This window comes from Symphalangus syndactylus, chromosome 13, assembly GCF_028878055.3.
Source record: "Symphalangus syndactylus isolate Jambi chromosome 13, NHGRI_mSymSyn1-v2.1_pri, whole genome shotgun sequence".
In the NCBI taxonomy this organism is placed as follows: domain Eukaryota; kingdom Metazoa; phylum Chordata; class Mammalia; order Primates; family Hylobatidae; genus Symphalangus; species Symphalangus syndactylus.
This window is the reverse complement of record NC_072435.2, coordinates 100904447-100927367: the sequence shown is the minus strand read 5'-3', so window position 1 is coordinate 100927367 and position 22921 is coordinate 100904447. Positions and strand designations below refer to the sequence as shown.

Genomic DNA, 22921 nt, shown 5'->3' with positions numbered 1-22921 from the left:
GGGTGGAGTGCAGTTAATCAGAGAAGTAGGAGGACAGGGAAGGCTGAGAGAATGAAGGGAAGCCGTCCAGTTAGGGAGAAGAGCACACCCAAAGGTCACAGGATGAAAATTAGCACATGCCACATGCATAGGACAAAAACCAACTTTGCTTGGAAGAAGCAAAGATGATGAATCCTGGGCAAGTTCTTTTTCAGACCATATGCCCCTACCTGTATTCTCTGTGCCAATAGTTTTCCTGGCGGAATCTGTGTTATTGGGAATATGCTACAGTGTGTTAAATCCATGAGGTATGGCCAAAACCATTCAAACTAAAGCCAGCTGCAATACCAAACATACCTCCTCTTGTCATCTTCTGTTATGGATTCTTCTGTTCTAAAAGGTCAGAAACATTTGCTATGAGACACGTGGTTACATAGTCGGGGACTTCATTTTTGGTTATGAGAAAAAGGGACTACTGAGTTAAAGTCAATTTTACTTCAAATGTTTCCCTCAGACTTAAGCAGAGGAGCAAAACTATCCATCAAGTGTTTCTGTGACAATATTCTGCCTTCACCTCACTCGTTCATACATTAAAACTTGGTAATTTTCTACAAACCAAAATGTGTGAATCCAGCAAATGCCAACATGTACAACTGCCAAATGAAATGGAAGACTGAGGGCAGCTGAAATTGGAAAGAAGCCTGAGTTACCGCCTTGTGTGTACCACCCACTCCCTGTGCGACAGACAGGCTGTGGGCGAGCTGCCAGCCTGTGTCTCATTTGTAAAATAAGCTGGTTGACCAGATGACCCCTCAGGTCTCTTCCAGTCCTAATACATGATTTTAGATCTCTTATGACACTTCAGTGGCACAACTATAGGTACTGAAAGATTTCTTCAGTGCAAGAAGAGTTAATGCCTATTTGATTTTTTTTATCTAGAAACATGAGCCATTTCATACATGATCTACTGCAAATATAGGGAGAAATGTTTAAAAGGACACATTTAGAGGGGATCACTACTTTAAAATGCACAGCTTCTCTCCTTGCATTAAGAGGAATCCAAGCCGAGCACGGTGGCTCATGCCTGTAATCCCAGCACTTTGAGAGGCCGAGGTAGGCGGATCACCTGAGGTCAGGAGTTCGAGACCAGCTTGGCCAACATGGTGAAACCCCATCTCTACTAAAAATATAAAAATTAGCCAGGCATGCTGACACCTGTAGTCCCAGCTACTCAGGAGGCTGAGGCACAGGAATCCTTGAACCTGGGAGGTGGAGGTTGCAGTGAGCAGAGATCATGCCATTACACTCCAGCTTCAGCAACAGAGGGATACTTAGTCTCAAAAAAAAAAAAAAAGGAGTCCATATTCTACCAGAATTCCTTAGCATATTTCTAAGAGAATCAGGACACTTTCCTTGAAGCACTAGTTGGCATACATAAGTTGCTTTTCTGAAAGAAAAAAAAAATTCAACAAGATTCCAATGTATCTGGCTGAATTCAACTTGTAACGCTAAGGGGCTTCAGTTGAGAAAAAAGCAGACTGCAAACATCTAAACGTCATTGACTCTTCTGATTCAGAGATTGTCTAACTATGATTTTACCCACTTAAAAGTCGTGAATATTTCAAATGTGACTGTATATGTGCACAAGATTTTTGCTTTATCACAACAGCCAGTAAGTCCAAGTCTATAAAGAAGGAAAGTGTAGATTTAATAATTATCTGGTGAACGCTGGCCATGAACAGCTAATACTGGAAGAGAATGCAAAATCCATCTTGAGACCTAATTTATCCAACTGAGCATATAACCTAAATTCACTAGATGGTTATCAGCTTCATTTACCTCTTGTTAATGCTGGATCGTTTTTTAATTCAAAAGTGTCAAAGTCATACTAATGGTGTTATGCTTATTGATGTGGTATAAGAAAGAGTTGTTCACTACTTTTAATTAAAATGGATTTATAATCCTTTAGCATAGATAATGGAGAAATGATGAGGACAAACTTGTTCAAGATAAGTTCTGATAAGAACTGTTTACTTTGGTCCTGAGTGATTCACCTTCTCATGAAATCACTTGAACCTGTATGTAACTGGTAGCTTATGACACACATTTCCTGCCACAACTATTCTTTTCATATCCATTTATATATCCATTTATTTTAATTCTTTCCCCTTTTGCTTAACTGTGCTTAAGGATATATTCAAGGTTTTAAAACATATTTTCACTTTCCCAAATGTAAGAAAACAGTCATTTACTTTCTCCTATTAAATTATTCAATATCTTAAAACTCAATCTGTGTTCTCCATTATAAAATTAATCAACAACCTTACATGTATAACTGGCAGGAAGTGATAATGCAGTTGCGATATTTATTGGATAATAAATTAAGCTTCAGATATAATGCCAAATCTTTAAAAATACCACCTATAAAGACTTATAAGATGTCCACTCTATTTTTTTTTTTTTTTTTTTTTGAGATGGAGTCTTGCTCAGTTGCCAGGCTGTAGTGCAGTGGCGCAATTTCGGCTCACTGCAACCTCTGACTCCCTGGTTCAAGTGATTCTCCTGCCTCAGCCTCCCGAGTAGCTGCGATTCCAGGCACGTCCCACCACGCTCAGCTAATTTTTGTATTTTTAGTAGAGATGGGGTTTCAACATGTTGGCCAGGATGGTCTTGATCTCCTGACCTCGTGATCAGCCCACCTCAGCCTCCTAAAGTGCTGGGATTACAGGTGTGAGCCACCGCGCCCAGCCAGATGTCCACTCTTTTAAACCTTCCAATACGTTGTAAAGCCTGCCTTTGCATACACACTCCCATGTATAAGACTGCCACTTCATCCATTCCTTCCACCAACAGTTATTCTACAGCACTAGGACTAGAGACCAGGACTCCGTGGGTACAATGGTGTCATTCATGAGTCCCTCCTGTGTGTCAGGCACAGTGCAGGACACTGCACGTGCATCCAGGCTATTCCTCACAACAGCTCTGAGGGCCTAGGCCTGAGGAACCATGTGCAGAAAGCCATGTAATTAATAAACATACACGACTAACAAGCATGACCAACATCCATACCCCCATCCATCTGGCACCAAAGTCATGCTCCACATTCTCATTCACCACTCTGCTTCTCAGGTAGAAAAATGTCAAAGTCAAAAACACTTCCTGTGAAAGACCAACGTAGTGGCTTCTCCTAAAGTGGGCAATACACCTCCTTACTGCTTTTGCAAAAGCTTTGACCATCACCCCATCTCTCAACCTGATTGTGTAACTATACTAGACACTTTGCTAATCCTATTATATTAGTTCATTTAATCCTCATACAATCTTGCAAGACCAGTACTACTCACATTTTAAAAATGAAAAACTGAGTAGCATGACTGAAGTTACGAAGCTAAATCGTAGAGCCAGAATTCAAACCCAGATTTGTGTGATCCTAATTCCTGCTTCATACGCTGTAGGCCCATGCTAATTTGCATTAGATAAACATGCACCTTCCCGCAGCTGGCGCTCTCCAAATTTTTTTTTTTTTTTTGAGACGGAGTCTTGCTCTGTTGCCCAGGCTGGAGTGCAGTGGCGCAATCTCAGCTCACTGCAAGCTCCGCCTCCTCGGTTCACGCCATTCTCCTGCCTCAGCCTCCCGAGTAGCTGGGACTACAGGCGCCCGCCACCACACCCGGCTAATTTTTTGTATTTTTAGTAGAGACGGGGTTTCACCGTGTTAGCCAGGATGGTCTCAATCTCCTGACCTCATGATCCACCCACCTTGGCCTCCCAAAGGAGCTCTCCAATTTTTATCATCCCACTCAAGAAAAGTCGGAAACAAGATGGTAGAAGAGTCCTAGTCTGTTTCATCAGCATGAGAAACAACCTCTAACAGCTGCCAGGGACCATCAATCTTTGCAGATCTTGTCAAATTGCCACATAAGTCATTTTTATGCAGGTGCAAAGGTTGTTCTGATGAGCAGTTAACATTAGAATCTATTCATCTGGACAACCAGGTCCAGACTAAGGTTAAATCAGAAAGCGGTGGTTGGTCTAAACCAACTCTTCCTGTGGAAGGATAGGTCCAAGCCATTGTGTTGAGCTGCCTGGGGAGAGAACCAAATGCTGTCCTGCCAATGTTCAAGGGGACACAGCATCCTACCTGCTGGGGTGGTGTGGTCCTGCCCCAACTGCACAAGCTTCAACATAAGGAAGAAAAATGGGTCAATACACAGCAATATAGACGCCTGGTAAAAGGAAGGCCCAGACATGTTAAGCCAAAGCTCCTGATAGGCCAATGCAATTGCCTCAGGTTATTAGGTTTGTAGGCTCCACAGTCTAAAAAGCCCAAAAAGCACAACTTCTGCTGGGGGGACTCATTTCCCTAAAGGTCGTTTTTTGGTAAAAGAAGTGGACATTATCCTCTGGCTGTTCAAAACTGGGATGTTAAATTTATTTTATCACTCAACACTTTTACAAGAAACTTTAAGTCTTTAGGATTTGAATCCTTGTTCTCAAGTTCTCAAGTGTTGAATAATGCCCTAGCTATCAAAACATCAGGGCTGCCCCATCTGCAACCCATTTTAAGGAATCAACATACCTTTTCCCCCCTTACAAAACTCCTTATTTTGAAAGATTTTACCTGCCTTAATAATTTCAGCCTCGGCAACATGGCAAGACCTCGTCTCTACTAAGAACACAGAAAATAAAATTAGCCAGGTGTGGTGGTGTGCGCCTGTGGTCCCAGCTACAGGAGGCAGCAGTGGGAGGATCACACGAGCCTCCCTCTTGTGAGGGAAAAAGGTACATTGATTCCTTAAAATGATCTACAGGGCAGGCGCAGTGGCTCACACCTTTAATCCCAGCACTTTGGGAGGCCAAGGCGGGCGGATCACGTGAGGTCAGGAGTTCCAGACTAGCCTGGCCAACATGGCAAAACCCCGTCTCTACTAAAAATACAGAAATTAACTGGGCATGGTGGTGTGTGCCTGTTATTTCAGCTACTCAGGAGGCTGCGGCAGGAGAATTGCTTGATCCTGGGAGGCGGAGGTTGCAGTGAGCCGAGATCGCGCCATTGCACTCCAGGATGGGTGACAGAGAGTGACTCAGTCTCAAAAAAAAAAAAGATCTAAGATGAGGCAACCCAGATGTTCACCTGAGCCCAGGAGACAGTGGTTGCAGTAAGCTGAGATCATGCCACCGCACTCCAGCCTGGGTGAAAGAGCAAGGCCCCGTCTCAAGAAATAATAATTATAATAATTCATTTGTCAATATTTTCTCAGACATGTAAGTGCCAAAAGGAGCTTCTGATGGGCATGGGGTAACTGAGATGCCCACAGGTAGCTTATGTCATTCAAATCAAAGGCAAATAAATTTTACATTTACAGATACACATCACTGTAGGCACACGTAGATTTCTGTCAGGTTTCAGAAGTTATAAAAATAGTGTCTGGTCCTTCTTCAGCCCTGAGGATCCACAATGTCTTGCTGGAAATGGTCATGCTCAGGCCAGAACATCCACAGCCACATAAGCTCCTGGATGAGCCACTCCGTTCTTCACCAAGGATGTGATTATTTTCTTTTCTGGTCACTACAGCTCCAGTTGTAGGGCAGTGACCACTGCATGGTCTGCAGCTGTGATTGCTGATGGACTGCAAAATTTGTCCCCCAAACCAGAGAAAGAAATGGGGAGGGAGAGCAGAACACAGAGCCACACCCTCCCCAGCCTTGTGAGAATAGCAGCCACTGATAGGGCCCAGAAGGTCCTCAGAAGGAGGCAGCAAGGCCCTAGTTTCTGCAGTCAGTCCTAATGCAGATCAGTAAGAGCAAGGAATAAGATGACTTCACCCTCTAGAATCTTCCCTCAGAGAGCAGGGCCTGGAGATTGAATTATTCTGTGCTGGAGGAGATAAAGTGAAGACGAGGCCAATTCATGGTGGCTGAAACTAGAAAAGAGGTCAAACTGTCCTGCTGCACTTGATCACACTCTTTGGGAGTTAATTGGTCCAAATATCTCTACAAACTCAGTTTAAACATAATCTTGCTCCCATAGAAAAGGAGCAAGTGGACATACAACAACCAGGATAAATCTCTCATAGTATAATCGTAACCTTTTTTTTTTTTCTGGAGAAGGAGTCTGGCTGTGTTGCCCCAACTGGAGTGCAGTGGCACGATCTCAGTTCACTGCAACCTCCGCCTCCCAGGTTCAAGCGATTCTCCTACCTCAGCCTCCCAAGTACCTGGGACTATAAGCACAAACCACCAAGCCTGACTAATTTTTGTATTTTTAGTAGAGATGGGGCCTCACCATGTTGGCCAGGCTGGTCTTGAACTCCTGACCCCAAGTGATCTGCCCACCTTGGCCTCCCAAAGTGCTGAGATTACAGGTGTGAGCCACTGTGCCCAGCCAGTAGTAATCCACCTCTAAATAACAGCCTCCTGGGGTGGAGGGCATAATTCAGGAAGCAATGCCCAGACACCCATAAGCTAACACACTAAAAACTGGAAAATGGGAGAGAAGCAACTTGGGGACAAAAAGAGTACCCTTTAATCTACTATAAATGGGGAAGAAACCTTGAAAATAAGGCTTATACCAAGAGAACCAAAATGCAGAGTTAGAGGAGATAAGGGATCAGGTGCCATAAACCAAATCACCTAAAAACAAAAAGTAAAAGGTGAATTCTATCAGTTTCCCTCCCACCTCTTCTGGCCTGGCCCCAAGAATTGAGGCTTATCAGGACTTCTCCAATTTCACAACCATGGAGTCAAACGTTGGTGCCGATGCAGGGGAAGAGAAACTAGCCCAAATTACCAAGGGATCAAGGGTAATCTGGAAACAAGCACATGGCACATCAAGACAAATTCTGCTCTTGCTAGGGGAGCTATGCTAGACATTAAGTCCATTAGAGAAGTGAAAGGGGAAGGAAGACCCAAGGGAAGGGACTGGAACCAAGGGCTGGGGTTTGGTTGAAACATCATCTGCTTTACAGCTGTGCCCACAGCCAATCTTAGAAGGAAGACTGACTTCCGGAGTCCAAAGAGTGCTGGAGGATGCCAGTACTAAAGGATTTACATTAATTTTACTGAGCAGTGATTCCATTTTCTAGTTACACACGAGCCACTACTATAAACTTGTGTAATAAGCTTGTTTTTCCAGGGTAAGCATGACTGAAAACCTATCGGTAAATTGCTTTCTCTGGTATCAAGACAATGTTTTGTTTCTTCTCATCTATACCATTTGAAAAATTTGTGGAAAGTAATGCAACATTTGAAAAAATGTAAGACTGAAATATTTTTTAATCATAACCTCAAATACCATCTTATCAGGAAAACCTTGTATTTATTTTTTATTATTGTTTTTTTTTTTCTGAGACAAGGTCTTGCTCTGTAGCCTAGGCTTGAGAGCAGTGGCACAATCATAGCTCACTGCAGCCTCAACCTCTCAGGCTCAAGCGATGCTCCCACCTCAGCCTCCCTAGTAGCTGGGACCACAGGCGCACACCCCGCACCTGGCTAACATATGTTTTTTCGGTTTTGTAGAGATGGAGTCTCACTATGTTGCCTAGACTGGTCTCGAACTCCTCAGCTCAAGTGATCCTCCAACCTTAGCCTCCTGAGTGGCTGGGTCTCCAAACATGCGCCACCACACCCAGCTATAAAACCTTTTAAGCCACGAGACCGTTCCCTAAGAACCACAGAACATGTATTCACCAATTTGGACCAGGTTTAAAAAATACACTGAGCCCAGCACAGTGTCTCACATCTGTAATCTCAGCACTTCGGGCAGCCAAGGCAGACAGATATCTTGAGCCCAGCAGTTCAAGATCAGCTGGGGCAACAAAGGGAGACCCTGTTTCTTCAAAAAATACAAAATAAAATAGCCAAGCATGCTGGCTTGCACCTGTAGTCCCAGCTACTCAGGAGGCTGAAATGGGAAGACTGCCTGAGCCTGGGAGGTCGAGGTTACAGTGAGTCATGATCGCACCACTTGCCTGGGCAACACAGCAAGACCCTGTGTCTGTCTGTCTGTCTGTCTCTCTCTCTCTCTCTCTCTCTCTCACACACACACACACACACACATACACACACACGCACGCAGAGAAAATACATTGGGCATTCAACTAAAATCAGGTCTCCTTTTGTTAGCAAAAAATGTAGCTTCTTTTATCAAAGAACAGGGGATCAAGGAGAAAGAATGAGTCGAGGTTCAAGCCACCCGCTGAGTATCATAATCATCTCCTAGCCTAAGGTCACACACTCACAGGGCTCTGACTCAGACTTTCAGTCATAGCATTAATAAAACTGCTTGCAGAAACAAGTGTTATTCAAGGTGACCCCCGTAACTCATATCCTCCCCACTTTGAACATCTTTTGGGATTGTTGAAAAGATAGATCCTCAGTTGATGGTTTAAACACGACTCACTCTTGTAGAGTAAGATACTGTTTAGTGATATGTACCTTACCAAAGTTGGCTTGACACTTGGCATGCAAGAAAAAGAAAGAAGAAAAGAAAAAAAAAGCAACTGACCAAAGGCAACCACTGCAACTAACATTACAGATGGATGGCTTCGGGTTTCCTCTGTCTCAGAGTTTCTATTAATTCTACTTGTAGCTCACTTCCTGTGAACTTACTAAAACCAGCCAGGTGCTCTTCTTACCCTTCTCAGGGTGAATAGCAGTGCTGATCCAGATTCTTACCCTTCTCAGGGTGAATAGCAGTGCTGATCCAGATTCTCTAGGTAGTTATGCACCATTCTGTTTTACACTGGGGTCACAGACTTTTTCTGAATGAACCAGAGACACTGAATGTCTCTCCAATCATAAATAAGCTCTGCCTTCTTGTAGGTTGGGGTTCTGGAGGGTTGGCTGCCTCCAAAACGACCATGTCTCTGTGGCTGCTCTTTGGGGTGGGTGGGCTTTCACCTACCTGGCCTTTTTTTAATTAATGTATTTTTTGCATGCCATTTAAAACCAAATATCTGCATGGAACACCTCAACCTTACAATCATTTTATATTACTATGATTTATCTAATCAATAACTATCACTTTCATTAAGTGAAACCTTATTCAAAGTTAATATATAAAATATGGATCTTTTTCTTCCTCAGTAATATATGGTAGTCAAAATCTTTCATCATTACATTTACTTAGATTCTGGGTTGTATAAAACAGCTATCCCAAGTGACCTAAAGATTTTAACAGTGAAATAATGGAACCATGTCATGATCAAGGACAAATACAGATGACAAATATTAGATAGCAGTCAGCCATTCGAAACAGCAGCTCTCAAGTCATCCCTGCTACAACTTGCCTGAAAATTCAGAAAGTTCTCACTTCCCTTAGGCTTCCAGAACTAACAAAGTTATGTGGCAAAGAAATTATTTATTTTTTACTTACTCATCAAGAAAAAATGTTCTAAATATACAGCTATTCTTATTAGAGCTGATCTAAAAAGCAAAAAAAAAAAAAAAAAAGCCTGTAGTCTTTTCTTTTTCCATTATTTGCAGTGTCACTAAAGAGGCTAAACTTATTTTGATTCGTAAACAATAAAAATTGAATATGGAAACCCTGGAGACCATGGCTCTCCTGATCTGTTTCTAGTTACCATTCATGATAACCTTCTGGAATAGGTTTATTAATTGATTGTGTTTACTTCCATCTACACTACAATTCTCCAGATAAAATGTAATTATTTAATTTTCTTTATAACATGTTTTCATAATGGTTCCTGCTCCTTGGGGTGGTTTCAATCCATTCTTGCAAACCCTTAATTACACAATGAATTATGTTTTACCATTGGCTGTTTTGGCCTATGTTTAATATCATTCATTTCTTCCCAATTTCAAAACTTCTTTGGACAGTGTTCTTTTGATCACTCTCCCTGGATGAGCCCATTGGCCAATATTAGTCCCTTTCTTTCTTCCAGAGTGTATAACTGAAGAACATGAGCAACGTTCACTTCAAAGGAATTTTTTCAACTTCTCTTTGTCCAGAAGCAAGGGATCAAGAGCTGGACTGCAAATTCCCTGTCCTCTCTGGCTCTCCTCCTAGTTATTCTCTTACTAAGGAGCGCACAGTGTTAGGAATTATTTCAGAATTGGTTGTAAAAGCATCATTTGCTATAAGGCAAGGGTGCACTCTTCATCTCCTTACCTTAAGAAATTTTGCTTTTCCTTGCTGGCACCACTTTTCTCAAAACCTCAAGAATATGCATCTTGTTCTCACCTATCCCAGCTTCTCCTAACAGGAGATGAAGCCAGCATGCTCCTCATCTCCCCAGAGCTCTTACAGGTGGGGCCATTTCATTTTCACTCAGAACCTCTCCTCTCTGGAGTCTACACCCTGCCATAACTGTCCCCAGTGCATCAAAGATTTTGACCCTGACCCAAAGTTTTTCTGTCTAAGCACCCTTATCTTGGTCAATTTAAAACTCCATGAAAATGGCCATGCGCAGTGGGGCACACCTATAAACCCAGCACTTTGGGAGGCCAAGGCGGGCGGATCACAAGGTCAGGAATTCGAGACCAGCCTGGCCAATATGGTGAACTCCCGACTCTACTAAAAATACAAAAATCAGATGGGCTTGGTGACACGCGCTTGTAATCCCAGCTACTTGGGAGGCTGAGGCAGGAGAATTAGTTGAACCCAGGAGGCAGAGGTTGCAGTGAGTTGAGATAGCGCCACTGCACTTCAGCCTGGGCAACAGAGCAAGACTCTGAAAAAAAAAAAAAAAAGAAATTCGTGAAAATCACCCATCCAACCTCTCGCCTCATATTTTGCTGACTTCCTCTATCCCAACAACTTCTGTGCTGCTCTGCTAACATACTCCCATGGCTGCTCCATGGAGCTTAGTTCCTGGAACTATTTTACCACATTTTAGAGTAGAAAATCCCACTCCCTAGGGAGGAAAAAAAAAAATCCTCCTTTCAATAGTCCCATCATTCCCAAGAAGGCTGCTTTCTTATTGCAACATCAGCTCCAGTTCATCCATCCCTCCCCATCCTCCCTATCCATCAGCCCCTCATGCTATCCTTCCCTCTCTCCCTAGCACGTGTCTTACAGTCAAGTATTTCTGTGGCACTTGCTGGTCACCACCTATTCCTCTCCATCCCTGGATGAATCCGTCCATCTGCTTTCTCTCTTCCTGCTCCTATTTCACAGGGTCCAACCTAAGGAAAATCTCATCGTGGCTACCAATGGGAATATATGATTTCCAACCACAGCTAGGCCCTCAATATGCTGGGTCTTCTGCCATCAAGTATTCATGTCAGAGGCCCTGCCAAATTTTTTCAACAACATTTTAAACTAACTAATAATTCTAGCTGTTATTCACCAGGGGCAACAAGCATAATGCCAAGCATTTTCCTAGGATATTAAATATACTGTATTTGTAATCTGTCCCTCCAGCAGCTACTTCAGCTCTCTGTGCTCCCCATCTCCTCACTTGTAAAATGAAACATCATTATTCTGTCCATCAGATTATCATGGGTATGGAAGGAGATAATGTACAGAAAATGCTGGAAATCAGTGTATGGTGCACAGTCCTCAGTAAAGATTGGCTATTACTGTAAGAATGATGATGATGAAGATGATTACCCTGCACAGTTATTATATTATCCCAATTTCACAGATAATTATACTAAGGACACAATGTAACACAGCTAGTAAATGGTGAAGGGAATTTTAAACACAGGTCTCTCTGCTTCCAAAATGCAGACTTTTTCAATGCTACTTCAACCCCATCCTCTTCACCCTCAGAAGACAGCATTACCTTCTACTACACGGATGAGAAAAGAGACCATCAGATACCCTAAGGTCTGTATCTCTGTGGAGCAGAGAGGGCTCAGCTGACATGGGTGCATTAGACATGGGAAATTTATAAAGGATCCCAAGAAACTCAAAAGAAAAGATTCATCATTTCTTTTTTCCAAACACAAAAACAAAAACAAATTGCCAATGGGTTTTATGTTATTTCATTCCAAAATATTTTTCTCTATATTTGCTACCTTCCATAATAATAAAATAGCTTTGCCAAGGAAAGAATCTCAATAAAATTCACTTTATATGTTTTAAGTGAAAGAAGTATTTGAATTACATTGTTTATTGTTTACATTGAGTAGCTATGGTTTTTTATTTTCAACAGCAAACATTATATTTGAGTCAACTTATTTAATACTGTTTCTTATTGGAAACATAGTCATAATATTCTTATAAATATTGCTTAAACTTTAAATCAACACTTAAGAACACAAAAACTGATCCACAAAAAACAAAGGTTTTCAATTAAATTCCAATTGTTTCTGCTTGCCCACTTACAATTTCTCCCCTTTTTTTGGTAACTGCATCCCAATTTTTCTGTGGGGAATCACCCCTCTCTCGCTCTTTGGCCATATGGTTAGGTGGGGCTAATGATACTGATTGGCTCCAGTGGTGAGCACATGACCGCAGCCTGGCCAATGAGAACCCCACATTCTCCTGGCCCACTGACTGATTCAGAGATAGGAACACGACCCCAACGGGCCAGGAGAGCCCAGCCCCAGGACTTTTGATCAAACTACAAGGAAAAAGAAGCTGTTTTTTTCCACAGGAATTAGGAAGCTGATAAGATATAAACTGGTCCTGTTTGTCACCACTTGAGGAAAGCTGCCTAAGAACGAAGACGAAAGCAGAGAAGAGAGTTTTTGATCACCTGGATCCAGCTGTGACTACAGCCAAGTCCCTGGAGCTTTTCCACTCCTCATGCCAATAAATTCCTTTGTGTTTGTTTGTTTAGGCCAATTTAAACTGGGCTTCTGCCATTTCCTACCAAAAATATCCCAACGCAGCCTATTTGTGCCAAATAGCTGAGAATCTGCTACACTAAAATAAGAACATGGTTGATGTTCGCAGGTTTGTGAAAGCAGCCGAATGTCATTACCCTGAATTTACTTTTTTGTTTGTTTTGTTCAGTGTGTTACTGCACTGTGATTTAATTTCAAAGAGACAGAAAGAGCGGAAAAGAAAGGCTTGTTTTCTGATACGCATGTAGGCTTTTTCTTATGGTGATTAAGTTTCTAGACATTGTCAATCATGCTTTCAAGTTTTGAAGGTTAACCTAGATAGGTTTTGAGTTCTCCAGCCTGTCATAGGATCTACATGCATCATTATTCTCTCCATCACCAGAGAAAAACCCCCTCCCCAAACTACCATCAGCTTTTCTTACTCTCCTGGTTCGTGTCTTTTAGCCTACAGCAATATCCATGCCTCCTCCATTAGAAAATGCAATTAATAAGATTTGTTTAATGACTGAATGGGGAAGGAAAGGAAAGGAAACTCTGAGGATAATGCTGCAGTCAAACTTGAGCCAAGGGAAGCTATGGCTGATAGTCCAAAGAGGTCATGGGGGGCTGAAGGAGGAAGAGAAGTCATTGCCTGTGTCATGATGGCCACATTGGTCACCCTGGGGACTGTAGTTTCAGTTGAGCAGGGTGAATGATAACCAAGTCAAAGTGGAAGTGAGCCAGGTGCAAGGAAGTGGAGAGAGTGATGTGGGTCTTTGGTTTTACGCTGTTTGGCAGTAAGGAATGGAGGGATGTTGGTGGCTTTAAGAGGAGGCAAATTTTCAAAATATACTATATTATAAAAAGAATACCAAGGAAATTTGGAAAGTACAGGAAAGTATTTTTTAAGAGAAAAATTCGGCCGGGCGCGGTGGCTCACGCTTGTAATCCCAGCACTTTGGGAGGCCGAGGCGGGCGGATCACGAGGTCAGGAGATCGAGACCACGGTGAAACCCCGTCTCTACTAAAAAATACAAAAAATTAGCCGGACGTGATGGCGGGCGCCTGTAGTCCCAGCTACTATTTCCCATGCCAAAAAATAATTTTTTTAAAAAAGGCAAAAGGAAAAACAAACTTCAATACACAAAATCAACCATACTCACAATTGTGCAGAAACAACTAACCAAAAAACACTTGAAGTGTAAAATGTTCATAATGATTGTCTCTGGTGGTAGAATAGTAACTGAATTTTTCTTTTTTTTTTTTTTTTTGAGACAGAGTCTCGCTCTGTCGCCCAGGCTGGAGTGCAGTGGCGCAATCTCGGCTCACTGCAAGCTCCACCTCCCGGGTTCACGCCATTCTCCTGCCTCAGCCTCTCCGAGTAGCTGGGACTACAGGCGCCCGCCACCACGCCCGGCTAATTTTTTGTATTTTTTAGTAGAGACGGGGTTTCACCGTGGTCTCGATCTCCTGACCTCGTGATCCGCCCGCCTCGGCCTCCCAAAGTGCTGGGATTACAAGCGTGAGCCACCGCGCCCGGCCGAATTTTTCTCTTAAAAAATACTTTCCTGTACTTTCCAAATTTCCTTGGTATTCTTTTTATAATATAGTATATTTTGAAAATTTGCCTCCTCTTAAAGCCACCAAAATCCCTCCATTCCTTACTGCCAAACAGCGTAAAACCAAAGACCCACATCACTCTCTCCACTTCCCTGCACCTGGCTCACTTCCACTTTGACTTGGTTATCATTCACCCTGCTCAACTGAAACTACAGTCCCCAGGGTGACCAATGTGGCCATCATGACACAGGCAATGACTTCTCTTCCTCCTTCAGCCCCCCATGACCTCTTTGGACTATCAGCCATAGCTTCCCTTGGCTCAAGTTTGACTGCAGCATTATCCTCAGAGTTTCCTTTCCTTTCCTTCCCCATTCAGTCATTAAACAAATCTTATTAATTGCATTTTCTAATGCATCTTGTTTGTATCACCTCTTCTCCTTTCCCTCTGCCATCTGACCCTCTTGTAGCCTCACTTCCATTATTCCTCTGTGCCTGCACCCTCCCTCATCCCATGTGTCACACTGCTTTGGGAGTTACTGCCATAAAACTCAAACATAATCATTTAATTCCTCCACCTTAAAATCTCTATCAGCCCTTCAAATGCATAAAAAAAAACAAGCACAATTATTGGCGTTGTACCCAAGGCCCTTCACAAGCCAGCCCTGCCCATCAATCTCATCTTTCACTTCTGCCCGGACTGTACCACAGGCTCCAGGGGGACACCACCTGGCTGGCGGGTCCCAGACCTACTGTCCTCTTGCACTCCCATGCCTTTTTTCATGCTTGTCCTCTGCCCTGGGTTGCCATTTTTCCCCTTTTCTGCATGAACTCTTGTTCATCCTTCAATTCCAAGACCAGCATTAAATTCTGAACACTGGAATAATTAGCACTTCTCACACTGTATTTTGGTCCCTAGTAGACAGTGACCTACTTCAGGATAGATACATCATTTTATTTGTTATTATATACGGACTTCTCACCTATAGAAAACAGCAAATAAATAAGAAAAAAGGAGGAGCAGTAAAAATTGCAGACCTTTCCTAGAGAATTTATTTTTTAAATATATAGTATTTCTGGCTTCCAAAAATAACAACCATTTTCCCAAAAAGACTTTCCTGTGGTCTGCATAATATTGTGTTTGCCCTATTCTAAGTTCTTTACTCTCAGTACTTATTCTACTATTTTGGCCAATTCTTCTGGTTTGGGATCAGTCTGTTTAGATTTAAAAAAAATAATTTTAATGTGCATAATAAAAAAATTAAGTCATCTTAATTTCTTAGCTCGTCATTCATTCATGGCATCACCTAATATTATAGTCAAGATTTATAAATCTATAGCTTCCACTTAAAAAATTGAACGTGTTTGAATATGCTTTTTGTGTAAGGAAAAGTAATATTATAATGTTCTTTAACTTTTTCCAGTTAAATTGACTGCATTTGTTTTTAAAATGTCATTTATTTAATAAATTACTTTATTTTAAAGTTATAGGACATAGAATGAGGTACAGTCATAGAAAACCTAAATCTGAAGAATTCAGGATTTTAAATAGTGAAATAGTTAAGTAGTTAAATGGCATCTCACATCCTGGAACGGTTAATTCTGTTGGCAAAATCATCACTAAATTTTATTAGAAAAAGAAAGAGTCATGAAATCACTCCGTCCTTAAAGAGCAATGATGGAATTGATTCAACAACTATTTATTCAACACAAACTACGATCAAAGCATGACATGAATAACTCTAGAGCGCAATAAAATGGGTAAGGCATTTCTCCACTCTCAGTCCCCAGGGGAGAAAAGACAAGAACATGAAGAACTACGATATACCCAACACGATGCCCCACAAGAAAGGTCCAAAATGCTGTGAAGGTTCTGAGGAGAAAGACACGCTATGCAGCTGAGAAAGCCAGGAAATACTTCTCACAAAGGATAACACACATGCCCTACAGAACAGATGGCATTTCTACAAACAGAAAGGGAAAAGGGCCATTCCAGGCAGTGGGCACAGCAAAACACAAGGACAGGAGCAAGAAGCATGAGGTCGCAGGAGCCCCTAAGAACAGAGGCCTGGAGCAGCTCTGCACAGCCCTCCCAGCCCTGGGCTCTGCTCGCTCCCCACTGCAGCATCTCCTCCCACGCCATGCGAGCCAGTCGGTTTGAGACTAAAACATAAATGCTCTTCCTATTCCTCATAAATCCTGGGTTCAGACCAGAGGACGATGGGAATAATTGAAAGGTTTTGAGCAGAGGTCCTATACAAGTGCAGGGCAGTGCTTGAGGAAAATTAATCTGGCAACACATATAGAAGTCGAAGGGAGAGACTGAAGGAGAGACTGAAATATTACAATAATAGGAATACGGTCAGGGTGCAGAACTCACTGTTGCTAAATGTTTAGGTAATAAACTCCAACAAAGCAACCAGGAGCTAGAAGCCATCAATTACTGCTTCCTTTGTATCTAAAGTCCTAATTTTAAAAATGCATATTTAAATATTTAATTCCCAGAAAGCTTTACAATCCCATTCTCATCTTCTCTAAATTCTTTGTAATAAGAAATAAGAAAGTCTGACTCTTTTTTTTCTTTTTTTTTTTTGAGACAGAGTCTGGCTCTGTCACCCAGGCAGTGGTATGATCTCGGCTCACTGCAACCTCCACCTTCCCAGTTCAAGCAATCCTCCTGCCTCAGCCTCCCGAGTAGCTGGGATTACACGGGCCCAACACCATGCCTGGCTAATTTTTTATATTTTTAGTAGAGACAGGGTTTCACCATGTTGGCCAGGCTGGTCTTGAACTCCTGACCTCAAGTGATCCACCCGCCTCAGCCTCCCAAAGTCCTCAGATTACAGGTGTGCGCCACACCTGGCCTTATTTTTGATATTTGACCATTGACGGCTTTCGAGCCCCATCACTCCCCTTTTGCCCCACATCTGTGTAAGCCAGTAAGTGGGGGCACTTCTTCCCTGTGCCAACAGGAAGATCAAACCTCTGCCCATTCATAAGTAGCCTCACCCCAGCCCACTCTCCAACCAAAATAAAAACCAGACTCGTTTGGATGGCTGCCCTGCTCGCCCCAGAAAGCCTCATGTGAGCAATACATCTTTCCACACCCTCCTGAGATGTGGTGAATCAGTCTTGACATCCAACCCAGTTTTGGGTGAGAGAGTTGATTCCACCCTTCACCGGGTAACCAGAAATGTTCTTAAAGAGTGAACTGCTGCAGTATCCTTGCTATAGCTAGATTAGAGGCAGGAGGATGCAGACAGAAGGGGCATGGAAATCCTGAATGCTCCTGAGCTCCAGATCTCTCCACAGGGAGATGCCTACTATTAAATGTCCAGATAGCTCAATGGTGACTATGTTGAATGGCCCTATATATTCATTCGAATATCTAGTCATCAACTTTAAAATAATTCAATGTACACTTGGTAACTGCTTGGCCCCAGCCTTTCCTCCCCAGCTAACTCTAAAACACTGCATAGTCATAGGAGCTACATGCTTATTTCTCCTATAATCACTTGCTTTTAACTAAAAGAAAAAAAAAATCTCTATACCTGTTGGGATGGAAACACAATTCAACATTTCCCCTTCTTAAGATCCTGAGTTAAAGTGCCCAGGCAACTGAAAGGCTAATGAAAAGCACAAAGAACATTCTCCAAATAGCACTTTAGTTACAATGATCATCTTGACATGTGCATTATACACAAAGTATTTCCATGTCTTTTCAGCCATACCCACAGAGATCTAAAGGTCATAATCATGAAAAACAGCAACTTCCTCAGAAAGACAGCTTATAAAATGATTAATATTCAATACTTACACATCTTTGGCTGCTCCTGCAGGGCCTAGAGAAAAAAGAAGATAGGTTTGTATTGGTGTGATAGTATTGCTACAAAAATGTTGTCTAATACCTAATTAAAATACAGTGATATTCCTGAAAAGAAAATGGGTTTAAAAAAAATTTTCAAAAATAGAGAAAGGAGGGCAAAAAATCATAAAATTCAAATCTTTTTTTTTTTTTTTTTTTTTTTTCAGATACAGTCTCACTTTGTTGCCCAAGCTGGAGTGCAGTGATGCAATCTCAGCTCACTGCAACCTCTGCCTCCTGGGCTCAAGTGATCCTCACACCTGAGCCTCCTGAGTAGCTCGGAATACAGGTGCATACCACCATGCCTGGTTAATTTTTGTATTTTTTCTTGAGATGGGGTTTCACCATGCTGCGCAGGCTGCTCTCCAACTCCTGGGCTCAAGCAATCCTCCCACCTTGATTGCCCAAAGTGCTAGGATTACAGGCATGAGCCACTGCACTGGGCCTCAAATTCCAATCTTAAACTTCAAATTTAGTTTAAGTTTCAAATCTTAGCTTTGGAATCTATTCCACCCATCTTTAACAGTTCCTGTAAATTACAAGGTGCCAGTTCTGAAAAAGATCTTACAGGTCACCTTAATCCAACCTCCCATTTTAAGAATTTTAAAACTGGTAGACTTCGAGAAACATTTTCTTTTTTAAGCCACACACCTTTTACGTTGGTGTCTGCATGGCATGGTTAAGTCAAACTGTGCACTAATGCAAGCAATGGACTAAATTAATTAGGAAGCCTCAAAGACACCAGCCTAGCTCCAAAAAGAGTCACATGCATCTCTAACTCTGCTCCCATTGGCTTCCCATCTGTGATGGTTAATATTGAGTGTCTACTTGATTGAACTGAAGAATGCAAAGTATTGTTTCTGGCTGTGTCTGTGAGGGTGCTGCCAAACGAGATTAACATTTGAGTCAGTGGACTGGGAGAGGCAGACCCACCCTTAATCTGGGTGGGCACAATCTAATCAGCAGCCAGCATGGCCAGAATAAAGCAGGCAGAAGAAGGTGGAAAGAGCAGACTTGCTGAGTCTTCTGGCCTTCATCTGTCTCCCATGCTGGATGCTTCCTGCCCTCGAACATCGGACTCCATGTTCTTCAGCTTTCGGACTCTTGGACTTAGACCAGTAGTTTGCCAGGGGCTTGTGGGCCTTCAGCTATAGACTGAAGACTGCACTGTTGACTTCCCTACTTTTGAGGTTCTGGGACTCAGACTGGCTTCCTTGCCTCTCAGCTTGCAGACAGCCTATTGTGGAATTTCACCTAATGATCATGTGAGTCAATACTCCTTAATAAATTCCCCTTCATACATTCATCTATCCTATTAGTTCTCTCCCTCTGGAGAACCCTAATACACCACCCATGTGAAAAAGACAGCCCATCTCTTCTGGTCCCCATCCCCATTACTTCTCACAGATTCTCTGCTCACATTTCCTCCTCCCAATATCTTTATCTGGAAGGCACCAGACTTGGTTCCAACTCTTACAAGATATATGGTATTAAGCATCCTTTAACCTCTTAAAACCTCACCTTCCTTATGTCAAATGAGGGTAAAACAGTACCTTTCTCAAAGGCTATTGTGAAGATTTAAAAAGACAATGTGTCAAAAGACAATGTAAACACTTAACACAAAGCTGGCATATAAAAATAGCAAACTAAGTTATTATTAGACACCACACTTAATATTTCAATTTCGATATATATTAAATAGAAATTAAAATAACTTCTGCACAAGTCGCAGAGGTGTAAAAATAAAGGAAGATGTGCTACAAAGTAAGTAAATGAGTCTGTGGGGACAGTTATTGCCAAATTGCAAGAACAGTCCAACAATGACACTCATTTTGCATCTGTAATACTGCAAATTCAAAGCTGATCCTAAAGATAATTGAGGCTACGTCTCAAACGAATTCTTTTAAGGCTTTGACTAAACCTAAACTGTGTAATAAACTTAGTTCCTTTCTTCAGGGGAGAACATTTCTATGCCACCATTACTGTTAAAATTATACATATGTAAACTGCTTTAGAATCAGAGATTATTAAACCAAAAAATCCTAAACTTAAAAAAAAAATCTTAACATAGGAAAAACTGCCAACAGCAGAGTGTTTTTGATAGAAAAAAAATAAACAAAAGATTAGTGCCATCATAAACCCGTGAAAATGAATGTTTTATTTTAGAGTCAAGCATGAGAATCTAGAAGAAAATCTATGTAAATCAAAAAGTATTGAGATAGGTCTCAATCAATTTAGAAATTTATTTTGCCAAGGTTAAGGAATGCCTGTGACACAGCCTCAGAAGGTCTGGAGAACACGTGTCCAAGGTGCTCAGGCTACAGCTTGGTTTCATACGTTGCAGGGAGACATAAGATGCCAATCGATACCTGTACAATGTACATTGGTTTGGTCCAGGATAACTCAAAAGTGGTGGGGGTGTGGGGGGGGGGGTTGTTTCCAGGTCACAGGTGGATTCCAAGATTTCCTGATTGGCAACTGGTTGAAAGAGTTTATTTAAAGATCTGGAATCAATTGATTCCTGGAATTGTCTGAGTTAAGATAAGGGATTGTGGAGACCAAGGTTTTATTTTGCAGATGAAGCTCCTTTAAATGTTTCTTATCAGACTTAAAAAGGTGCCAGGCCGGCGCCATGGCTCACACCTGTAATTCCAGCACTTTGGGAGGCCGAGGTGGGCGGATTACCTAAGGTCAGGAGTTCAAGACCAGCCTGGCCAACATGGTGAAACCCTATCTCTACTAAAACAATACAAAAATTAGCCAGACGTGGCGATGGGCGCCTATAATCCCCAGCTACTCGGGAGGCTGAGGCAGGAGAATTGCTTGAACCTGGGAGGCGAAGGTTGCATTGAGTTGAGATCGCACCACTGCACTCCAGCCTGGGCAACAGAGCAAGACTCTGTCTCAAAAAAAAAAAAAAAAAAAAAAGTGCCAGACATTAATTTTCTCCTAGATCAGGAAAAAGGGAAAGGGAAGATAATTTATCTACAGAATATAGATTTTTTCCCCCCACGTGACAACTTTGCTTGGCATTTCAAAATTTATGTCAAAGAAATATATTTTGGGGTAAAATACTTTGACTTCTTTTATTTTTTTATATTTCTTTTTGGAGTCTCACGCTGTCACCCAGGCTGGAGTGTAGTGGTGCCATCTCGGCTCACTGCAACCTCCGCCTCCTGGGTTCAAGCTATTTTCTTGCCTCAGCCTCCCGAGTAGCTGGGATTACAGGTGTGCGCCACCACACCTGGCTTATTTTTGTATTTTTTAACAGAGACAGGGTTTCACCACGTTGCTGAGGCTGGTCTCAAACTCCTGAACAGAGGCAATCCAATCACCTCAGCTTCCCAAAGTGTTATTAGGATTACAGGCATGAGCCATCACACCCAGCCTGACTTCTTTTAGAGCCTGCTGTCATGTTGGTATCTTATTGCTACAAAGAGTCTGCTTTGTCAGTCTTATTAAGGTCTGTTTTAATGTTAAATGCTGGTCGGTTGTGCCTGAATTTCAAAGGGATGAGGGTATAATGAAGCATGTCCAATCTCCACTTCCCACCATGGCCTGAACGAGTTTTTCAGGTTAACTTAGGAATGACCTTGGCCAAGAAAAGGGGTCCATTTAATTGGTTGGGGGGGGGCTTAGAATTTTCAGTTTACATCTAAAAAGAAAATATCTTTTTAGCTTTTATTTTCTTTTTTATTTTTGTGGAAAAGGATAAAGAGTGTGTTTGGGTTTTGCTGGAGTCAGGGGAAGGGAGAGCCAGAGGTGAGCCTTTGATTCTGCAAGTCTTACAGAGGGAAGAAAACAATGATTATAATGTGGACCATGGGTCTTCAACTTTTTTTTTATTTTTTTTGGAGACAGAGTCTCACTCGGTTGCCCAGGCTGGAGTGCAGTGGCACAATCTTGGCTCACCACAGCCTCTGCTTCCTAGGTTCAAGTGATTCTCCTACCTCAGTATCCTGAGTAGCTGGGATTACAGGCACCTGCCACAACATCCAGCTAATTTTTTTTGTATTTTTAGTAGAGACAGGGTTTCTCCATGTTGGCCATGCTAGTCTTGAACTCCTGACCTCAACTGATCCACCCGCCTTGGCCTCCCCAAGTGCTGGGATTATAGACGTGAGCCACCACACCCGGCTGAGTCCTCAACATTTAAAGACGAGGGGCAATCTAGTACAATCCACAGGAAGAAGAAAGTGGCCAAGGCTGCCCTGCTACATCTCAGGGATGGCAGCAGGGTGATGGGGTAAAATCAGTGGGAAATCAGAAGGCAGATGACCGCAGTCGGGTCCCTGCTCCAATATTTGTTTGACAGTCACTAAATCACTTTGTTTCAGCATCTAGTAAATGAGGACATACTGGGCCAACAAATGCAGCCAGGAAGGCAAAGCACAGTAACGTGTGTGAAATGAGAAATGAGTTTACAAATGGCCACATGTTGTGCATTCGGTGCTTATTTTAATCAGTATCAGGAACTCTCCAACCACTTCACCTTGATTACACCAAGCTATGGGCACCATCAAGGGCCTCCTCCCTGCTGGGCTCACCATTTAACATCCCAGCAGGCCCAAGGGAGATGCATGGTGCCACCATTTAAAACAAAGTCAACAGACTATTCTCTGTTCTAAAATGGCCCTCATTTGAAAGGGCATCGTCAACTGAATAACTGCAATGGTAGGGGTGGGGCAAAGAAGTCAGAAACACTCCATGAAGTGTGTGTGTGTGTCTGTGTGTGTGTGTATGATTGTAAAACGTGCTCCATTTTTTAATAGGTAAGAAAAT

The 22921-nt window shown here is 42.3% G+C and overlaps 1 protein-coding gene across 1 annotated transcript in view; it reads right to left on the bottom strand.

Annotated features, from left to right (window-relative positions):
* Positions 1-22921, bottom strand: part of C13H12orf75 (chromosome 13 C12orf75 homolog) — a 40715-nt gene that overhangs the window by 4499 nt on the left and 13295 nt on the right. Inside the window, exons 2-3 of the mRNA XM_055239489.2 lie at positions 18092-18116; positions 337-372 (exon numbers count right to left, since the gene is read on the bottom strand). Coding sequence (XP_055095464.2) covers positions 337-372; positions 18092-18116 — 61 coding nt within the window. The remainder of the gene's footprint in view (positions 1-336; positions 373-18091; positions 18117-22921) is intronic.